General features: G+C 37.7%; 1 protein-coding gene across 2 annotated transcripts in view; it reads right to left on the bottom strand.

The window, feature by feature from the left end:
- Positions 1 to 7,865: 7,865 nt before the first annotated feature.
- Positions 7,866 to 21,780, bottom strand: part of CRK (CRK proto-oncogene, adaptor protein) — a 28,440-nt gene continuing 14,525 nt past the window's right edge. For both annotated transcript variants that reach the window (XM_032457497.1, XM_032457498.1), the window contains exon 3: positions 7,866 to 17,309. In XM_032457497.1, coding sequence (XP_032313388.1) covers positions 17,172 to 17,309 — 138 coding nt within the window. In that variant the 3' untranslated portion in view covers positions 7,866 to 17,171. The remainder of the gene's footprint in view (positions 17,310 to 21,780) is intronic.

Raw genomic sequence — 21,780 nt, 5'->3', positions numbered from 1 at the left:
CAATCTATGTAATTGATAGCCTGTATTAACAGAATGAAGGGATGGGGGGAACATGATCCGCTCAACTGATGCAAAAAAAAAAAAAAATTTGATAAAATCCAACCCCCTTTCATGATAAAAATAATAAGCCAAGAATAGAAGGGAACTTCCTCAACACAATAAAAGCCACATATAAAAAACTCAGTTGACATCATATTCAATGGTGAAAGGCTAAAAGCTTTCCCCCTAAAATCATTAACACAATAAAGATGCCCTGTTTTGACACTTCTATTCAGCATAATACTAGAAATTCTAGTCAGAACAATTAGGCAATAAAAATAAATAGAAGGCATCCAAATTGTAAAGGAAGAAGTAATCTCTGTTCACAGACATGGCCTTGTATGTAGAAAACCTGAAACATTCCACAAAAAAAAAAAAAAAAAACCTATTAGAACTAATAAATTCAGCAAAGTTGGAGGATACAAAGTTAATACACAAAGTCAGTTGTATTTTATACAGTAGCAAACAAACAATATAAAAAGGAAGTTAAGGAAAATAATTCTATTCCTAACAGCATCAAAAAGATTAAAATACTTGGAAATAAACTAACCAAGAAGGTGAAAGTATGCTTGAAAAACTACAAAACATTGCTGAAAGAAAGTAGAGACCTAGGTAAACGGAAAGACACTCTGTTCTTGGATCAGAGATTCAGTACTGTTAGGATAACAACATTACTACACAAAGTGATCTACAGATTCAATGCAATCTCTATCAAAATTTCAGTGGTGTTTTTTGTAGAGTTGAAGTGAAACAGCTGAATTTACTGACCTCTAGAAATCCCTTCCAGACACATCACAGCAGCTAAGGTGGTGGGCTCTGCTCTCAGACTCCTTGGGTTCAATAGCTCCTTATCACCTGTGCAGTGAGAGCCAATTACTCAACTACTTTAAGGCTCAGTTTCTCACCTATAAAATGGGAATGATATTTTCCTCATACAAATGAGAATTAAGTGGGAGATTGCAAGAAAGGAACTTGAAACTCAATGAATGTTAGCTATATTTACTAATGTTAATTTATTAATGTTTCTGTGGTTCAAGCTTGAAGTTAGTGTCATAAAATACAAGCAAGGAGAGTTCAAAAATAAGGAGGTGGTCAAATTAAATTCTACAGAGACATTAAGATCAGCACTGAGGAAAAGCCATTGGATATAGCAATTAGGTCATCAGTGACCTTCAGGAGCAGTTCAAAAGGGTTTTGGAAGCCAGACTGTATTTGGTTGAAGCATAAAGAAAGTGAGAAAGTGGAAGTGGTAAGTGTAGGGTTCTCTTGAGAAGAATAGCAGTGAAGAGGTAGAGGGTGATCATTTAAGAGAAATGAGTGGCCAATAGGGGTGCCCAAACAATAGCATTGGTCCACATGTTTGCAAAACCCACCCGAGCCTACAAAGCCGGCTCTGCTGCCAGGTTGACCACAGGACAGGCAGAGATTATGGGTAACATCTTTTTAACCACCGGGTCTTCTCTTCTGAACAGTGTCTCCCAAGACTGGCTGAAGTCTATCTGAAGGTGCCTCTTCCTAAGAAACTGCTGAAAAGGCAGAAATCTTAAACCTAGATTGATTCTCTGACTGTACTGCCTGTTCTCTAAACAAACAGAACTAAAAGGCACAGAAATCTTGACAAGGCAACAAAAATACAAACAGAAACATTTTTGATATAGCATCTAGGATTATAAACAGTTATTTAAAAAAAATCATGGTGCTGTGCTGAGGTGGCTCCCACAGTCAGGTAGTGCACTTCTCACGCGGCTGTGTTAATAGATACTTCACACTCTGCTGAAAAGCCTTTAAAACAGTCACCAAGTCAACAGGTCACACCATTAAATAGGAATCTCCCAACTTTATTGAAGAATTTGCTTTAATAGAAATAACTCTTCTCACCTGTCTTGAGTACTGCTGACACATGGCAGTGTACTAAGCACCACAAGAAGGAAATAAGACGTTAAAAAATGATTAGTCACTGCCTCCAGGAGCTTGCAGTTTAGCGCTTATTAAGAAAAGTTATTACATTTTTTATTTGTAAAAGTAGGCTATTTGTATTTTATACTTTTTTGAATTTGTTTTTTACCACACACATATATATATAACCTTTACATTTTAATGTAGTATAACAATTTAAATGTGTTTGAAGAGATGCAGTCACATGAAAAGTTCTCACAATGTATGATTAAGTGTAAAAGCCAAGAAATCACATATTCAATAGTATTGCATTGTTAAAAATACAATCACACTAAGGAAAAAGATCAGGAAAATACATTAAAGGAATGTTAAAATAAGTTTTGTTTAGGGATTATACGTGATTTACTTTCAGCTTTTTTACTTTCATAAGTTCTTTGATTATTACTACTTTTAGAGAAGAAAAAGATGAACTAAAAAAGTAAAAATAACTTAGTTACAATATTGTTATGCAGATTGCTTTTTCCACTTAATATATCATGACTATCTTTCCAAAAGTATCTATAAAGCTATCTTATTTTCTTTTTAACAACTGTATATTGTCTTGAATTGGTGTTATATCATTTAATCAATCCTCTATTGATAAACATTTAAGCTCTTTCAAATGTTTTGCTATTACAAATAATACAACAAACCCCTTTATATCTTTACACATACAAGGGTATTTCTAGAAGGGAAAATAATTTTCTAGCAGGGAAATAATTAAGTCAAAGAGTATGCACCCTTTTTTGGTAAATTTAACCTTGAATTGTAATACACAAACAGAAAAGTGCACAAATATTAAGTGCACAGCTGAATGACTTTTCACCAAATGAAAAGTGACTCATGTAAACTGCATGCAATTCCAGAAACAGAACATTACTCAAGCCGCAGAAGCCTCCTGTGTATGCACACTTTATAATTTTTATGATCACTGTGGAATTGCTTTTCAAAAGCATTAAACCAATTTACATATAATCCGATATTATTTTAGGCTGCCGGGTTCCCACATCCTCTCCAACATAGGGTATTACATTTTTAATTTTTGACAATTTGGTTGGTAAGGTGAGAATTATGCCCCATTAATTTGCATTTTGGGGGTTTTAATGAGGCTGAGGATTTTATTGCTTGTGTTTTTCTGTAACTTGTCTATTAATATCCCTATTCATTTTTCTACTGAATTGTCTTTCCTATTTATAGGAATCCTTTGTTTTATGGATGCTACCTGTTTGCTGTATATGATGCGAATATTTTCTCCTTTATCATTTGCGTGTTAAATTTATGCCAACTTTTAAATTGGAGAAGTTTCAAATATTTTTGTTGTCAGATGCTTCAGTCTTTTCCTTTAGGGCCTCTCAATTTTGTGTCATGCTTTGAAAGTCTTCCAGACATTCCGCAACACAAAAATATCTGCCTATTCTTTCTTCTTGTTCTATTATAGTTTTGCTTTTAAAATTCACATTTTTTTATATATTTGAAATTGTGTGTGTTGGAAAGGTAGAGACCTTTTAAAAAATCAATAGGCCTAATGCTGTTAAAATTTTTTTCATTATTTCTAAAATTGATTTGAAATGCCATCTTTATAATATACCAAACTTTCTTATACCTCATTCTAGAATCAATTTAGATCCATTTATCTATTCTTATTTCAATATGATATTATTTATTACAAATAAACAAATTAATAGTACATTTTCATATCTGGTGGGATAAGGTTTTTCTTCAAGATTTCACTCATTTTGTACAGTTATTCTTCTAGATGAACTACAGAGAATCAATTTGAAAAGTTCACTCAAGATTCACTTTGATTGGAGTGGCTTTTAATTTATAGATTAGTTAGGGGAGAATTGGAAATCTTTTCAACGAGTCTTTCCACTCAAAAATACATTTCTCCCATTTTTTCAAGGCTCTTTTATATGATCTTAATTATATTCATACACTTAGATTTATAGAAGTCTTACTATTTCTACTTAATTTTATTTCCAAGTATTTAGGAGCCCATTGAGATTATAAATGGGATCTCCCTCTGCTATTTTTTTAAAAAGAGATACTGGGGATTGAACCCAGGACCCCGTGCACGCTAAGCATGTGCTCTACCACCGACGTATAACTGTCCTCCCCTCTGCTTTTTATTTCTGATTGCTACTGCTGGTACATATGAGAATTAATTATTTTTGAATAGTTATCTTGCATCCAATTGCCTTACTGAACTTTCTTGTTAGTTCTAATAGCTTTTCAGTTAATTGGCCCAGCTTTTTAGAGTGAACTACTAAAAATTTTGCCTCTTCCTTTGTAATAGGTGTTGTTCTTTACTTTTCATTTCTTATTGTATAGATGTGGCGCTTCAGAGAAATACTGAATAAGAGAGATAAAAACCAGCATTATTGCAGAATTCCTGATTTTAATGGGATTGTCTCTACTATTTTACCATTAAGAGTAGTCTTTACTACTGGTTTCTGATAGTTTTTTTTTTTTTTAATCAAGCTAAAGAGATCCTTCTGTTTCTAATTTGGCAAGACTTTATTAAAAATGAATGTTGAGGGGTGCACAGCTCAGTGGTAGAGTGTATGTTCAGCATGCATGAGGTCCTGGTTCAATCCCCAATAACTCCGTTAGAAAAATAATACATAAGATTTAAAAAATTTTTTTAAAAACGAGTGTTGACTGTCACCAGATGCTTTTTCAGGCTCCACTTTTATGAACTATGTTTTTTTTCTTTAATTAGTAAGTATAGTTAACTATATTAATAGATTTCCTAACATGGAACCATATTTGCATTGCTAGAATAACTTCTCCTTAGTTGTATGTATATCAGGCAGCCAGTAACTGGCTACCCTGGGGACATCTGTGTGAGTTCTTTGCAGGAGTTACAAGCAAGCTTCATCAGCCCAGCAACTTACTGTGTCCATTTGATCCTCAGGAAAACAGCCACATTCTTATTGTGCCGAAACATGAGAGTACGTGTGGCTCCCCTGGCACCTCCTCTCAGTCCTGCGTCTCTCTTCAATCCTCCTTTCCGGGGCCCAGAGAGGCGTGGGAACATGAGCTGTCCACTACATCTGCATCCTTCTACTTTTGTAGCTGATTCAGATCAAGATTCTGCTATTCTCCAGAACACTGGGTTGTAAAACCCCTTGCTTCCAAACCTCTCAAGATTCCAGGACATAGGACTAGAAAGGATTATCCAATAAGTGTCTTGAAGACACAAAGAAATTAAAAAGAAAGGGGGGGGGGCAGGGTATAGCTCAGTGGGAAAGTGCATGCCTAGCATGCACAAGCTCTTGGGTTCAATCCCCAGTATCTCCATTAAAATAAATAAATAAATAAACCTAATTACCTACCGCACCCCCCCCAAAAAAAGTTAGGTCTACACTTTATGCCATTCACCAATTATTTTTGAAATGTAATGAGGTAAGTTCAAGAACCAACTTATGGAAATACTAGTATAAAACTGAATCAAATATCTGTCAGATCTGCAGAAGAATGCTCTTTCAGCATTGAGAGTAAAAATCAACTATTTGAATAAACAGTAAATCCAATAAATAAAATATGCACAGAATATAATCTGATAATTCATACATGAGGAAATTCAAAGCATAAATAAGAAGAAATAGATTCATTCTCACTGGTAATAAAAATATACAAATAAAGTGACTAAGATACATTTTTAAAGTTTTTACTTAAATTATTTTTTAAAGTAAAAAAATTTAATTACAATAAAATACACATAAAATGTATCATCTTAACCATTTTTAAGTATACAGTTCAGTAGTGTTAAGTACACTCACATTGCTATGGGAGACATACTTTTAAGCATACTAAATTATAGTTTAAAAGTTCAATGGTGGTCCACGCTTTCCAGGTTATTCTGTTGGCAGTGTTGACAACCGGTAAACATCCTTTGGAAAGCAATATAATCATGGTGGTAATAGCCATGATCCAGTAGTCCTACTCCTGGTAATTTGTGCTAAAAATAATTCAGTTGAGCCCAAAGGCTATATTCATGAAGATACTTGTAATATTTTCCTATTACTACTATAGCAAATTACCACAAGCTTTGTGGCTTACAACACAAATTTATTATTTTATGGTTCTGATGGATAAGAAGTCCTAAAATCAAAGTGTCAGCAGGACTGTGTTCCTTCTGGAGGCTCTAAGAGGGAATCCATTTCCTTGCCATTTCTAGCTTCTGTAGTCTGCCTGAATTCCTTGCCTCACCTGAAAATCACTTGCTGAATTCCCTTCCTCCATCTTTAAAGTACCTCATTACAACCTCTGGTTCCATTGTCACATCTCCTTTTTCTGACTTTGACTTTTCTTGCATCCCTCTTATAAAGACACTTGTGATTACACTGGGCCCACCAAGATAATCCAGGATAATTTCCCCACATCAAGATCTTTAACTTAATCACAACCGCAAAATCCCTTTTGCCATGTAAGGTATTATACTCCTAAATTCCAGTTATTAGGATGTAGACATCTTTGGGGGACTCTTATTTTGTCTCCCACAGTATCACTAACAGATTTTGTTAATATAACCACAGTATCATTGTTACACCCAACAAGATTAACATTTCTTATGCAAATCAAAACTACAATGAAGTATCACCTCACACTAGTCAGAATGGCCATCACTAAAAAGTCCATAAACGATAAATGCTGGAGAGGGTGTGGAGAAAAGAGAACCTTCTTACACTGCTGGTGGGAATATAGTTTGGTGCAGCCATGATGGAAAAAGTTTGGTGCAGCCAGCATGGAGATAACTCAAAAAACTAAAAATAGACTTACCATATGATCCAGCAATCCCACTCCTGTGCATATATCTGGACGGAACTCTAATTCAAAAAGATACATGCACTCCAATGTTCATAGAAGCACTATATACAATAGCCAAGACATGGAAGCAACCTAAATGTCCATCGACAGATGACTGGATAAAGAAGTTGTGGTATAGTTAAACCATGGAATACTACTCATTGATAAAAAAAAAATAATAAAATAATGCCATTTGCAGCAACATGGATGGACCTGGAGATCGTCATTCTAAGTGAAGTAAGCCAGAAACAGAAAGAAAAATACCATTTGATATCACTCATATGTGGACTCTAAAAGAAAAAAAAGAGGATTCTAATGAACTCATCTACAAAACAGACTTGCAGACTTAGTAAACAATCTTATGGTTACCGAGGGAAAGGTGTATGGGAAGGAATAAATTTGGGAGTTTGAGATTTGCAAATGTTAACCATTATATATAAAAATAGATAAAAGACAGATTTCTTCTGTATAGCACAGGGAACTATAGTCACTATCGTGTAATAACCTTTAATGAAAAAGAATATGAAAACAAATACATGTGTATATATATGCATGACTGGGACATTATGCTGTACACTAGGAATTGATAATTATAACTGACTATACTTCAGTCATAAAAATTAAGATTAACATTTCTTAACATCATCTAATTATCCAATCCATGTTTACTTTCCCATGTTTGGTGTCTTTTTCCAATGGGTTTACTTGAATCAGGATACAAACTAAGTTCACACAGAGCATCAGTTGATGGATAGGTCTCTTAAGTCTCTTTTTATCCATAACAGATCTCCTTTTCCTGTCCTTTTTCATGTCACTGATTTGAGAAGAAACTGGGCCATTTGTTTTGTAGAATATCTCACATCCTGGATGTTTCCACAGTTCCTCATGGTGTTATTTAACTTGTTCCTCTATTTCTCATACTTCTTGTAAACTTATTAGTTTACAGGATCAAAGTCAGGTTCAATTTTGGGGGATTTGAATGCCTTAGAAATGGTGCTTGCTATGAGCTTCCTATTGTATCACATCAGAGACATATAATGTCTTATTCACTTTTAGAGATGCTAAGACTGACAAGACAATGTTTTTAAGTGGCTTTATTGAGATATAACTTACATACCATACAATCCACCCATTTTAAGCATACAATTCAATGAATTTTTGTATATTTACAGAGTTGTAAAATCATTGCCACAATCTAATTTTAGAACATTTCCATCACATTAAAATGAAACTGAACCCATTTACAGTCAATCTCCATTCCTACTCTCAGCCCCAGGCAACCATTAATCTATTTTCTGTCTCTATAGATTTGCCTTTTATAGAAACAAATCATATTTTGTGTGCTTCACTGTTCTGGTCTGTTAACTCTCAGTTGGTTTCTGAATTCAGTTCAGATGTATTAAGCTAAGTTTTTGTTTTCTTCTTGCTCCTGTTTCTCTCAATCTCTCATTCATTTATCCTGATCCATTTATAGGAACAGTATTTTGCGCTTTCTTTACTTTCTTGCTTTGTGCATTTTGTGCCATCTCATATGCCTCAGTAACCAGTCTTCTGCTACCGTATTGAGTATCAGGGCCCTGCTCACCCACAGGGAACTTTTGTGAGACTTGTAAAATAGGTGCCCTTTCCACACAGATGCAGCCCTAGGGGCTCAGTGCTTAGCAAGCAAAATGTGTCTTTGAATTTAAAATGATGCACCCTGCAGGCAAAGCCGGGGACCAACGCTGCTTCTTGGATAGCACAGTGCAGGTTGGATTTCAGCTTCACTCGGAAAGGGCATAACCTGCACATCCACATGCAGCAACACGGCTAGTAAGAAAAGGCATTCAGCTCTCCTTTACAACAGAAAATGGAGATTTACCATCATTCCTTTGACAGATATTTGCTGTGTCTTCCATGTGCTAATCATGTGAGATGCTATAGATAAAAGTTAGTAAAGTGGACACAACCCTTTCCCTTATGAAGCTTACTGTCAGTCTTCATTCTCAGTGATATTTTTCCAAGTGCCTTTCTTCTTAAACAGTCCTTGTGGCCCAGTTCCAAACACCTACTTTGTCAGGTACTAAAAATCATGATTACACATGCAAATTGTTCAAGTTACAAAATAAAATGAAGAAAAATTATGAACATTTGGATATTGACTCATCATGATGCTTCCTAGTAATCTGTGCCTCTTCACACATTTTAGTCAGTTTTTTTGCTTATTATGGAGTAGTTGTATAGATCGCAAAAATGGCCACCATCCTTCACTCTTCCTATATCCACATCCCTTTGGTATGACTTTACAGCATCTCCCATCAAGAGGTAGAGTCTATTTCTTCACTCCTTGCATCTGAGCTGGCCTTGAGACTCACTTTGAGCAAAACAGAATGCAGTGGAATTGACACTGTCATTTCTAAGGCCAGGCCTTAAGAGGCCTTGTCCAGGAACCCTGTCAATAGCCGAGAACCAGTCCAGGCTACCCTGCTGGAGGATGAAAGATCACACGAAACAGAGAAAAACTCTGTCATCTGAGGGACATCCAAGACCAGCCAATCCCCAGCCAACCAGAAGCTGACCTCAGACACGTGAGACCAGCCCAGACCAGAAAAACCACCCAGCAGAATCCAACGCAAATTGCTGAGCTGTAGAATTATAAGATAAATGATTGTTTTAAGCTACTAAGTATGTGATTTATTTTACAGCAAAAGCTAACCGATACTATAACTTTCTTAAGTCCCTAGGATTATTACTACCCACCACTCCCACCTGGCTTTTGATGACCTCTAGCCCAGCTATTCTGTTTTTCATTCTTTCGTTCAAAATACACACCCTGGGTATCTGCTGTGTGTCAAGCAGGGCTAGGTGCTGGAAATACAACAAGCAGTCTTAGTCTTGTGACCAACACATGCACAGGCAATTTCAGTTCAGTGTGACAAATAGAAGCACTTATTGCCAGGAGAGGACATGGAACAGATACCTAACCCAAATTAGAGTGTTAGATAAGAAGGTGAGGGAGAAGGTGAGTCAGATAGAGGTAAAGACTGTTCAAAACCCTGGAGGGGTGATCAGGTAGGGTCAGGTAAAGAAAGGACAAGAAATTCCATATGGCTACAGCCCAGAGTACAGCAGGGAAAGTAAGGAGAGGTGAGGCTGGAGGGAGGAGCAGGAATTGGAACACAAGGAGCTGTTTCCCTTTGCAAGGAGTTTAGATACCTGCTGAAGGAGAATACAATCAAATATGAGTCACAGAAAGCTCACTAGGGCTGCAACATGACAGAGGGATTGGAGAGGCTAAAACTAGACCTGAGAGAGCAGCTAGGTGGCTGTTGAGGTCATCCAGTTGAGAGACATTGGCACTATGAACTAAGGCAAAAGCAGTGGGGATGGAGATAAGTGGACAGATTTCTGATGTTCAGGAGTTAGGACTTGGTACATGACTAGAAATGGGATGATGAATGAGAGGAAGGAATGAAGGATGGTCCCCAGATTTTAGGCTTGGCCAAATGGTGATAGAATCTGAGACAGGGAGTGTAGATAAGGGGCAGATGGGGGAAGGGATGATGAATTCAGTTTAGAATCTATTGAGTTTGAGGTGCCTTCGGGACATCCAAATGGAGCTGATCAGAGGCAGTTGGGTCTATCTAAGACCTGATAATATATTATGTATTTATTCATTATCTAACTTGGAGAAAAAAAGGATAGTAGATGGCTGATAGTTGAGGAATTTAGGGACTAGAAGGAGCTCTGAAATGGAAGAACAAGGGCTTTGGGAAAACAGTGAGAGAACTGGAAGGCTAGAAGGCAGTGGTCAAAGAGTAAGATGTTTAAGATGTTGGGGATGTACCAGTATAAGACAATGGATTTGAGGTGGTCAAAAAAATGAGAAGCCAAGGTGATGAATGGGTAACCCCTGATGACAGCAGACTTGGCAAGAAGAAATACTGTGAACCAAGTGTCAAAAGTCTTCACTAAATGAGAAGCAATTTGGTTGGTGATAGTAAGAGGGTAGGGAGTGTAACAAGATGGCAAAAGTTTCAAAGATGGAGTAAAGTCCAAAAATGGGTGATGTGTGGTCAAAGAAGACCCAGTACAGCTTAAGTAGGCCAGTAACAAAATGATAGGTGACTAAGGGGACTGACACTTGGGGGCAATTAGCAAAGATGAGAAGCATGTGAGCTATGGAATGAGCTGGTTGGCGCTAGCTGTCCTGGTATGGACTGTTTTTGCTGCAGAATTCAGTTCCCCTGGAGGAAAGAGCAGCAGCCCTGCAGCAGTGTTTCTCTAAAAGGGAAACCAGGGATAGAGAGTTGCCAGATTTAGCAAATAAAAATACAGGATGCCCAGTTAAATTTCAATTTCAGGTATTACACAGGACATACACTGAAAATTATTTGTTGGTTATCTGAAGTGCCTGAAGAATCTTATTGACTTCTACAAAACTTTGGCATCATATAGTCATAATAACCTGCCAGGTGGTCAACCTCTCACATATCCAAATCAAATCCCTTGTATTAGAGTAGGCTAACTACTATTAGACCTTAAAAACGTACAGTTGAGGGGGGAGAGTATAGCTCAGTGCTGGAGTGCCTGCTTAGCATGCACGAGGTCCTGGATTCAATCCCCCAGTACCTCCATTAATTAAATAAATACATAAACCTAATTACCTTTCCACAAGCAAAAAACACATATGGCTGAACAAGTTTATATTTCTTACTAGTTAAGCTGGTCACCAAGCCGAAGAGGCCCTTCTCCACGTAGTCACTTTGGGTTCAGGTGGATGAAGGCTCTGCCCTGGGTGTCATCATCATTCCAGCCTGATGGAAAGGAAAAGCATGGAGCAGCACCTGTGGGATGTTTCTATAAGCCGGGCCTGAAAGTGGTGCAGGCACTTCTGCACACAGTCCATTGGCTGAACTCAGATACATGGTCATATGTAATGAAAGGGAGTCTGGGAAACCTTGTGTGTGCAGGAAGAAATGAACATGGATTTGAGTAAGCAATCTCTGTCACACTCCTTGAGTTTATCTGTGGATCCCCTAGGGATCAAGATTCTGGACAATCTCTGCTTTAGAAGAACAGGCACCCACATATATACTATATCCTAATTGCTACTGAAAATGTGATTAAGGAGAGAACTAAGGATCATTACATTTTTTAGATAGCCAAATGTGGTACCTATCAAATAGATCTCACTAAAAGGAATAGGAAAAGTCCATTCTGTTGTTTCAAATTCTAGCTGCTAGCCCACCAAGTTGGTACTTTATCTTTTCATTACAATGAAATTTACCACAAATTCTTCCAAACAAGTGTTTTCTCCCAGTTCTTGCTTATGTAAATCTATTGCCATGACAACAAAAAAAGACTGCCCTTTATCATAAGGCTAAGCTTGCTAAGGAACAAGAAGCAACTACCTGGTGGTTCAGCCATAAACCTAATCCCACAGGCATGCCTAAGAAGGGAAATAAGAAACTGGGACAATTTCTTTTTCAAAAGAAAAAGTGAAAGTAGATAAAGAGCTTGATTCTAGTGGGAGAAAAGATGTGGCCAAAGAATTTAAATAAGACACTTCCTCTTGTTACTCTTTTTTGGGGATGGGATCTGGCTATCTCCTTTTTTCTCGTTGTATCACAAGGCTCAGAAAAGGATTAGGGCCCCAGACTCAGGTCGATTTCCTCTTTACTTTCAAACTATTTTGACATCAGAATGGGGTCATATCCTTTACCATAAATGCAAAGAGAGAATTCATGAAGACCCTTCCCCTTTGAGGTGCTTCCTTGAGTTGCTGCCTCTGAGGTCTGTTATTGAAAAACCTAAATAATAACAGATAAGGAAAAATTACTTTGAATATTGTTTAGGATATATTAAGCTACTTCCATTACAACTGGTATTTTAGAACAAAATAATTTGGACATAATCTTGACATTTTTGTTAATGGAATTCAGCTTTTTTGAAAATATTGCTAAAACTAGAAATTTAGATACAACCAGTGGATAAACTTCATTGTATGGATATAGCTCCCCTCTAAGTGACTGTTACCTCCCCTTCTATGGAAAAGGCAAAGTACAGGAAAGCATCCAAACCCTTGAGACCGGGCTTTGTCAAGCATGTCACGTTTCCACAACAGAAAGACCTCTGGAAATGGGTTTTACTCTGACCAATATTAAAATGAACCTACAGTCTTTGAGCATACACAAGATCAGAGATGCTGGGAACAGCTGAGAGGTAACCAGTTGGGTTCCTATTCCCCAGACTCAAACCCTGCTAAGGAAAACATTCAAACAAAAAAATGTATTGCCTGCTATGAACCAGGCTCTGGAGACAGAATGATGAACAAATGAGATGTGGCTCCTGCCCTGATGGAACTGATCTATAGTCTTAACAGAGCAAGTGGAACGAAATCATCACAGAAATAGATAATTACAATCTGCTAATTACAATTTGTGAAGGTGAATATGATGATTATAAACTGCATTTAGGGGTTTAGAGAAAGTATCTCTGAGAAAGTGACATTTAAGCTGGAACCAAGAATAAACTGGAGTTAAGGAGAAGCCAAGTTAAGCTTGCTTTCAACCTGTATCCCTAGAGAATCCTTAAACCCCTGCTCCTTTCAAACCTCACTTCTTAATGGCTAGCTCTTCTTGTTCCCTGCCGCCAACTTTACCTCCCCGTTTCTTTTTCTTCACGTTATGCGTGGCAGCAGAGTTCCAAATTCTTAGCCTCCTCCTTCCAAACTTTGGAGGGCTATTTTCATATTTTAAGCTATGGATGGAGCCACTTCTTTCTTCATATCTTTAAAAGGAACAGAACTTAATCTGAAGATCAGGGCATAAAATGTAAGAGCTGGTGTGAGCACTCCAGGCTATGTAAAGCAACCCAACACTCAAATTATCTCAAGATTTTGGGAGTTTATCTCTTACTGATAAAAAGTGGAAACATACTTTAATCACCTGGCTGTTAAGTGTGTGTATGCCGAAGCTGGCTCCCTTTGCAGTAGTTTCCCTTATTTAACTCTGGGTTGATATTCTGCTATGTCTACAGCAGTAACTAAATGTTTTGTTTTGGGTCCAAGGCAGAATACTGTATAAATGACTAGCAAAACTTGTCCTTTTCGTTTTAAAACTTCATCACCCACAGGACATAAGACTATGGAGTATAATGTCAACATTTTAGGTGTATATATTCACACACTGTGTGGCTGTATCTAAACATACATATGCTTTAAGAAAAGATGGGAAGAACATAATGTTTAACCTTTTTAAAATTTCCTAAATTATCTATCCTAAAAAAGTGCTACTTATAAAAAAAAAAAAAAAGGAGGAATTACACTGAGTATCTGTACTAACATTGTAAAAACCTATAACATCCACATTCCTTATTTGCTTTACAAAGCCCCCTACCATATTCATTCATATTTTTTTTTAACTTTATTTATTTATTTGGGGGGGAGGTAATTAGGTTTATTTATTTATGTTTTTAGAGGGAGTACTGGGGATTGAACCTAGGACCTTGTGCATGCTAAGCATGTACTCTACCACTTAAGCTATATGCCCTCCCCCCTCATTCATATTTTCTTTACATCTATATATAACCATTTCTGGGCGAGTATGACATTCTCTGTTCACATCATTCCAGCTTCCCAATCATCATACAATCACTCTTCTTATAGTCCCCTCAAATTAATATTTTATGACTTCTGGAGACCCTTCAAAATATCATCAATGATTAATCCCATCTTTAATGAGTACCCACAGAGTGTGTATCACTGCTTCTTTATCTGATAATCTGACTGACTACAAGCTGTTGAGTACACACAACTCTTATTCCCTAGGCGTAAAACATTTAGCTCTTTTGTGAAAAATATTCAAAGATTACTTTCTTCAAAAGATCACCAAGCCAAACATTTGGCCATATTTTTATTTACTACATATACTATAAACATATACAATACATGCTACAAAAAAACCATTTTTTTTTCTTAAATTTAACTGTCAAGAAAGTGTATAGTGTTATAATACAATGGCACATGTTCATATTTTATTTCAAATTGGTTTGCTTATCACCCATTTCAAACCATTAATAGTGAAATGTTACTTAAGGATAATTAAAAATTATCTATTTGCATTATTAACAATAAACAATTCCAACAAATTAATAAGAATTAACCATGTCAAATATTAGTATCCAAAAAAATGGGCTTTTGCAGAAATTATTATATAAAATATAGCAGCCAATTTCAGTTTACTTTGCTCTGTGACAATGTACATATGCACTTGAATAGAATTCTAGCATCTGCTTTTGGAAGATATTTATAAGAAGTCCTCTGATTTCTTAAGGTCCAACAACTGCCACACTCAGCCAAATCCAACCCAACAGTTCCTGTAACGGCTTTAGACAACAGATCATTGAAAAATTCTTATGATTTGGGTAGAGCTGCATGTTCCACCAATATTACACATGATGAAAAGAGACATTACAAGCCAATATCAAAGTCAAAGGCAAAAGAAAATACAAACATTCAAATCAGTTGTGACAAAGCTTTTCTACAAATATTTTAGATGTCATACTTTCAGGAAAACGAGATTTAATGTGTATTTGGATTTTACAGTATCTATGTCCTAACTGAAAATTTAACAGACTAGTCAGATGGAATTAAGTCTAGTATTACAAATCTGTCCATTCAACATTATCGAGCACCCACTGTATGCATAGCACTGTGCTAACATTTTAAAAGTCGAGTATTAATGTCTTTATCAAGCATTACTTTAGTGTGAGGTAAAAATATATTAAATTAGCGTCAACTCATTAGTTTGCTTGTGGTAATGTATGTAATCCTGTGCCAGCTGGCTTCCCTGTGCCATATAATGAACTTCTGCATACCCCTCATTCACTCACTAAAACACCTGTACTCTGACTGTGCCAGACATTGTGCTAGTCACTGGGATACCATGATTTGGCGTATGTTCAAAGAATGCAAATTAATCTTAACCTATGCAAAATAATTAGAAAGACACATTACTTTTCTAAAATGAGGCCCAAAGCAAAAAACAAGGTGTTTCTATTGGTCATATCACACCAGAGACCAGCAAGTGCCTCTAGACTAGGAACTAATTTTGAAAGTTTCATATTGTAGTCTAAATAGCCTAGGTCATTTTTGGTCTCAGAAGTCTATTCTTTGGAGCACCTGATCCATATGAATCATTCCATACTTAAATAGGTTTGTAAACTAAACTTGAACATAAAGAGTCCAAAATGAAGGCAGTTTATAATGTGATGTACTTCGAGCACTATTCTGGCCATATGAAATGAATAATATATAAGTAATTCATGATTGGTTCATTTTTCAAACAGCTAACCTTATCCCAAAACTCAGGTAATTTTAACTTGACTTTTATACAAGTTGTACATGAAGCAAAGGGCAGAATTTGGCCCCCAACCTTCTATGGAATATTCTAAGTGATTGGTCCTTCCAATCCAAGTAGAAGCTAAGAATTCCACAGAGTCCCCTAATAGGATACTGGCACTCAGGCACTCAGGAGGAATGGCCTGGCTGGATCCCATTAGCCAGGAGTCTATTTAGCTGCAGTAGCAATGTGAACCTACTATGACCCCTTGAGGGAAGGCAGAGAGCTGGGAGTTTGGCTGTCCACGCAGTGAATCCAATACTGGCGTAAAGCTATGCACTGAATAAAGTGCTCTGCACATCCTGCTTATCATCTGGAATGAAAACAAACACTTATCTTGAGAATTAACATATTTTCAGGTTTTTGGGGAAAAGAATGACAAGGCTTGAAAAAAAAAAAATCCCAAGAAAAAGTATGAAGCATTGACTGGGAAGGAAGACAAATGCCTCTAGTAGTGTCCTCAGAATTCTCAGGATTTGAACTGTCAGAATGAGTCATACAATGGTCACGGTCTATAAATGAAAAAGCAGTCCCACTGGGTACTATTCACACGGTGCATGATTACTTCATGGGGGTGGGAGGGAACAGTCTATTGCCATTTGATAGCATGGTTTTGGAATGAACACAAAACCACTGAATGAATCAGGGTAAGCAGTGTGCAACACTCCCCTCCTGTCCATCAGTTTTCCACAGGTTGATTTGTACTGCCTGAGACAAAGAAGGCAAGATACTATCCCTTCAGATATACTCAGGCAAGGCTGCTACCATCTAAAATTGCCAATTCAGAAGTTAACACACAAGCCCTCCAGTTTCGTACCCTGAATACGGTAAATGAGACTTGGGATGGAGTAGTTCAGTCTAAAAAAGATCACAGGCAACAGAATGCTTATATAAACTAGACTGCTTTGACATCTGTAAGAAAATTGTATAGATGGCAATTGAAAAAAGAAAAAAAAAAAAGATTGTTCCCATCTGTCAGCAAAACTGTTTGTTGAGCTATACTCAGCTGAAGTCCTCATCGGGATTCTGTTGATCCAGCAGACGGACATGTGTGAATGGGAAGTGACCTCGTTTGCCATTACACTCCCCTTCCCACTGACCACTCACATTAATCTTCGTAACCTTTACCAGCTCACCGACCTGCAGGAGGAGAATAAGGACAGCACTTTATTTCCAGTCATGAATGCAAGATAAAAAACTCCATTCTCTGGTTAGCCATACCCTGCCCACGTGATTGCTCTAGGGCTGATATTACAGAAATGGCTATTTGCTGCTTCCCAAGCCCCAGCCACCAGACTGATTACTTGTGGTTAATGCAGGCAGGAGGAAGGAGTGATTTTAGCATTGCAGAAAGGAGTGCAGAAAACAGAAAGGATCCTAGAAAATGATACCTTTTGGAAATCTCAAGTGTCTCTGGAGGAGCAATGTTATCTAGTATTCCTGGTCTTGATCTAGTATTCCACTACCCTTAGCTTCCCGCCTGGCCTAGGGGAAGAAGCTCCCTCCCCTCACTAGCATACAGCAGCACAATCCCCTGCTCACTCTTGTACATATATCCTGGCTTGCTAGTGTTTGTAGAGCAGAAGGCAATCATAGGAAGCATACTTCATTTGGTCCCAGGAAATGAAGTGTTCCCATTACCTTCCTACCATGGCAAGGCTTTTCCCACTAGTACAGGTGTAAGCCAAAACTCCAAATTCCATCAGCTCCCTGAAAGCCCTCACCTTCTTCAGTAAGTTCTACCTGGCAGGCTACTGCCTGCCAGTCCTCCCACCCCCACCGCACCATGTACTGACAGACCTTACTGCTCCCTCAACGCCACTTAGTACCTGTTCGTTAATAATAAGGGGACATAGTATTTTTCCTGTTATAAAAAGCTTCCTGTTGTAATATCAAATATTTTCGACAATCTAGGATATACCTTCATCTTACTGTGAAACTTAAGACAAGGTCAGCCTGATGAAAGGATTCACCCTCTAGCAAAATATTTAACAATAGTGAGACAAGGCCCCACATGTCACTGGAACAAAAACTTTATGACTATCCTTTAATTATCAACATCTGAGTTCTAAGCATGCAAGTGGTTTCTAAGCATTACTATTTATTTGGTTTTATTAAGTTACTAACTACTATATATTAAACTTTCATCAAGTATTATAGAACATGTTTTATATAAATTATCTTCTAATAATAATAACCCTGTAATATCAGAATTGTTTTCATTTTACAAATAAGAAAACTCAGGTTCAGAACAATTACAAGTTCTGAGGTGTCACAGCCAGTGACAGGGCTGGGATTTGAGCCCCAGAAGTATCTGGCTCCAAAGCCCATTTATGCTCTTTACCAGGACTTTCAAATTATACTCTTATGGCCCTAGGGATTTCTTCCCTAAGAATGTCTGTAGGTCAACTACTGGCCAAAGGCAACTCAAGTCTAGGCCAGGGCCTTCCCTAAAGCCATACTGATCCCATTCACAGAGGAAACAGCTTGCCTACTGGCCTGTCTGCAATTTCCTAAAGAATTATCTGAACACCACAGAGGCCTAAAGTGGTGGTGGGAGTCAGGATGCTGAGAAAAAGAAGACAGAAACCATGGACTATTAGAGCGACAAGGGATAAGATACAAAGATGAGAAAAAAGCAGCAGCTCAGTCCAATGATATGTGAAGATTAAGGATGATGGTGTAAGGGGAGGAGAGAGAAAAGTGATATTGCATGCCCATCCTCGCAGACAGATTCAGTTCCTATAGGCTGCTAACAGCAGTGTTCTGTTTATTCCCAGCATTCTTTCAATTCAATTCCTGATATCCGAGCACAGCAACTATGACAAACAAAAATTTTCAGTCTTTAAAGAGAAGACCAGAACATCAAGTGAAAATTTCCTTGTAGTAAAAACAGTTTAAGAGTTCTCCCTATCTCCCTAATTTTAGTTCTCAGACTATCTCACTTGTTTCTTTCTTTTAAAAATTCCTGCAGTGTTTTGAGAAGCTAGGCTCTACATAAGCTTCAAAACATAACTATTCCTTAGTGAATTTTACTTGTTTCTGGCTCCCCACTCTTTACACATACACACACAACACAGTACTGGAATTATTGCCCCTGCACTGCTAGCTCCTCACTATGCTATGGTGAATGATAACAAGCGTAGAACACCCCCCCCATTTTAATTACTTATTTTACTGTAGGTTAAAACATTCATGTCATACTAAAGTGCTATTCAGGTAGCTGGACTCAGAATAATTTAAGTCCCTGACCATAAGAAATAAAAGCAAAAACAAAACAAAACTGAAAAGGAAAAAAAAAATTGCCACTCATGTTAGATTCCCCTCCAGATGGGGACAAAGGGGCCAGTTTCTTTTAAGAAGCTGATTTGACGACAGCCCAACTAGCATCCCTAATAGTTGTTATATTGGAATCCACTATTTTGCTGACATTAAAAACACACCCAAGGGACATGAGGGAACATTCTAGAGTGCTGGAAATGTGCTATACTTTAGTCTGGATGGTTATCACATAGGTGTATATGCATGTAAACTCACTGGGCTGTATATTTAGGATTAGTAGATTCTACCGAATGATTTCATATCTAAATAAAAAGGTGGAAAGAAAAGAATGTTATGTTTTACCCAGCTTTTCTAGGTGTTTTGTAAAAGATGGTTCTTCAGGATACATCTTTAAGTCCACCATATTACTTGATACCAAAATCTAGGTTTAAACACCTCTCTTTTCATATAATACCGTCATTATTCTTAAGCATTCAAAGTAACATTTCAAAAACACATCCTAAAGAGCTCTAAGTGGAGGGTAGATTGAAATGTGGACCACCTACCCCATTTCTGTTACCAGTACCACAAAACCACACTAGTTCTCCACAAGCAGGGAAACTACCTGTTAATCTGCCCTCAGACCTTTCTTCCTCAGAGTTCAAAGGCAGAAATGAGTAGGGGCTCCCATAAGGCAAGGTGTTACTAGTAGGGAGGAAGTATGTGCAAAGTAGACCTTTGAACAACAGAGCCATCTCTGATATGCACATCTCCTGGTTCTACCCTACAGAGAAAGGCTTGGGAAAACCACACCATCCTTTGGAATCCAAAATCCTCTTTTTAACAGTGTATTAGGTTCTTGGCAGAGAAGTCCAAACGTCAAGGGGTGAAAGAAAGGCTATGTCATGGCTCTAAAATGATTCTGGTTTTTAAAAGGATAAAAGAGAAAAGTTGTAAGCAGTTAATAGGCTAATTAACCTGCCCAAAGTGGCCCTGGAGTGCAAATACTTCAAGGCAGATCTTATTAAAATTAAATACCCTATGTATAATACCCTATTGGAGTCTTTCTCCTGAAATATTCAAAGTACATGGGGACTCCTGGGGTCAAGAACAGACAAGTCCTAAAGGCAATATAACTATCCTTGAGAACACACAAGGCCCTCCCACTCCAGCAGTTTGGAAGAAAGGGTGGCTGTCAAGCCCAGGGGTGAGATGGGGGCAGTGCAGAAGATGGGGCAGTCTAGGAATATGGTGCTCCACTATGCGCAGTTCCTCCTCCAAGTCAGAAATGACACCATAATTTGTGCTCCTCCTCCGATTAAGCAACAACTCACTAAAGCACAATTCCTGAAGGCCCAACCACAGAGGGAAAGGGATAGATCTGAAGCTTGGCGTACTACTTCAAAGACAAAGGAAGCAAATCTGAACACTAGCCCCAGAAATGTTACAATCTTATGATACAAAAGAATGTACTAATCACTGAGTGCAGTAATAACAGTAGTTCTAAACTACTGATTTCAAACTTCAAGTTACAGATGGGAAAAAAATCCTCATCTGCATACCAAGAAAGAAAGAACTTATAAAGGAGCTGAAGCACTACAAGGCAGTTAACCCTGCTTTTTATGAGGCAGCTCCTTATAAAGGAGAGACAGTGATGATTCTTTCACTACCAAGGTACTATTTTAGTGTCCAGTCAGTTCCTCGCTTCTCAATCCTATACCACATCCTTAGCAGCAAGTCTGCAAGTAAATCGTGGCATCATCTGTAAAGAGGGCTGAATGTGGATACTTCAGCTTCTTTACTCCCTGGGAACTTGATGAACACTGTTTTCCTCCCTAGCTCTGTGTAGTTTCCAAGGTCAATCATGACCTTAGTACAGATTAGACAAACTTAGAATTGATCTAGGAGCAAAAGATTACACAAGTTCCAGTGATAATGAGAAAGAAACTGGAACCCAAATGGCATTAATTTTTGGTATTCACTACACAGGAGTCATAAGGGACTGTGTGACCTCCTCTGCTGGTGTAACCCCAGGTGATTGCTTTTCTAGTTTTTGTCCCTACTACCTAACAGGAAAGGCATCAACAGTCGCCAGTGTTTCTTTGATCCAGATTTGCTGCAGGATTCCAGTGAGCTCAGGGCAGGAAACACACACAATTTCATATAAACAAAGCCACGGAAAATACAGAGTACAAGGGCTTTGTCTTCAAACACTTTCAAACACATCAAGAACACATTTAGTAAATATTTCACGATTTGACTGAAGGAGGAAAAATGTTAAGAAAAAACTGCATATAGCAACCTAAGATAGGGGTCAATAAACCATGGCCCATGAGCCATATCCAGCTTG

The sequence above is a fragment of the Camelus ferus genome, chromosome 16 (assembly GCF_009834535.1).
Source record: "Camelus ferus isolate YT-003-E chromosome 16, BCGSAC_Cfer_1.0, whole genome shotgun sequence".
NCBI lineage: Eukaryota > Metazoa > Chordata > Mammalia > Artiodactyla > Camelidae > Camelus > Camelus ferus.
The sequence above is the reverse complement of the archived record's forward strand: the minus strand, read 5'-3'. Positions and strand labels throughout refer to the sequence as shown.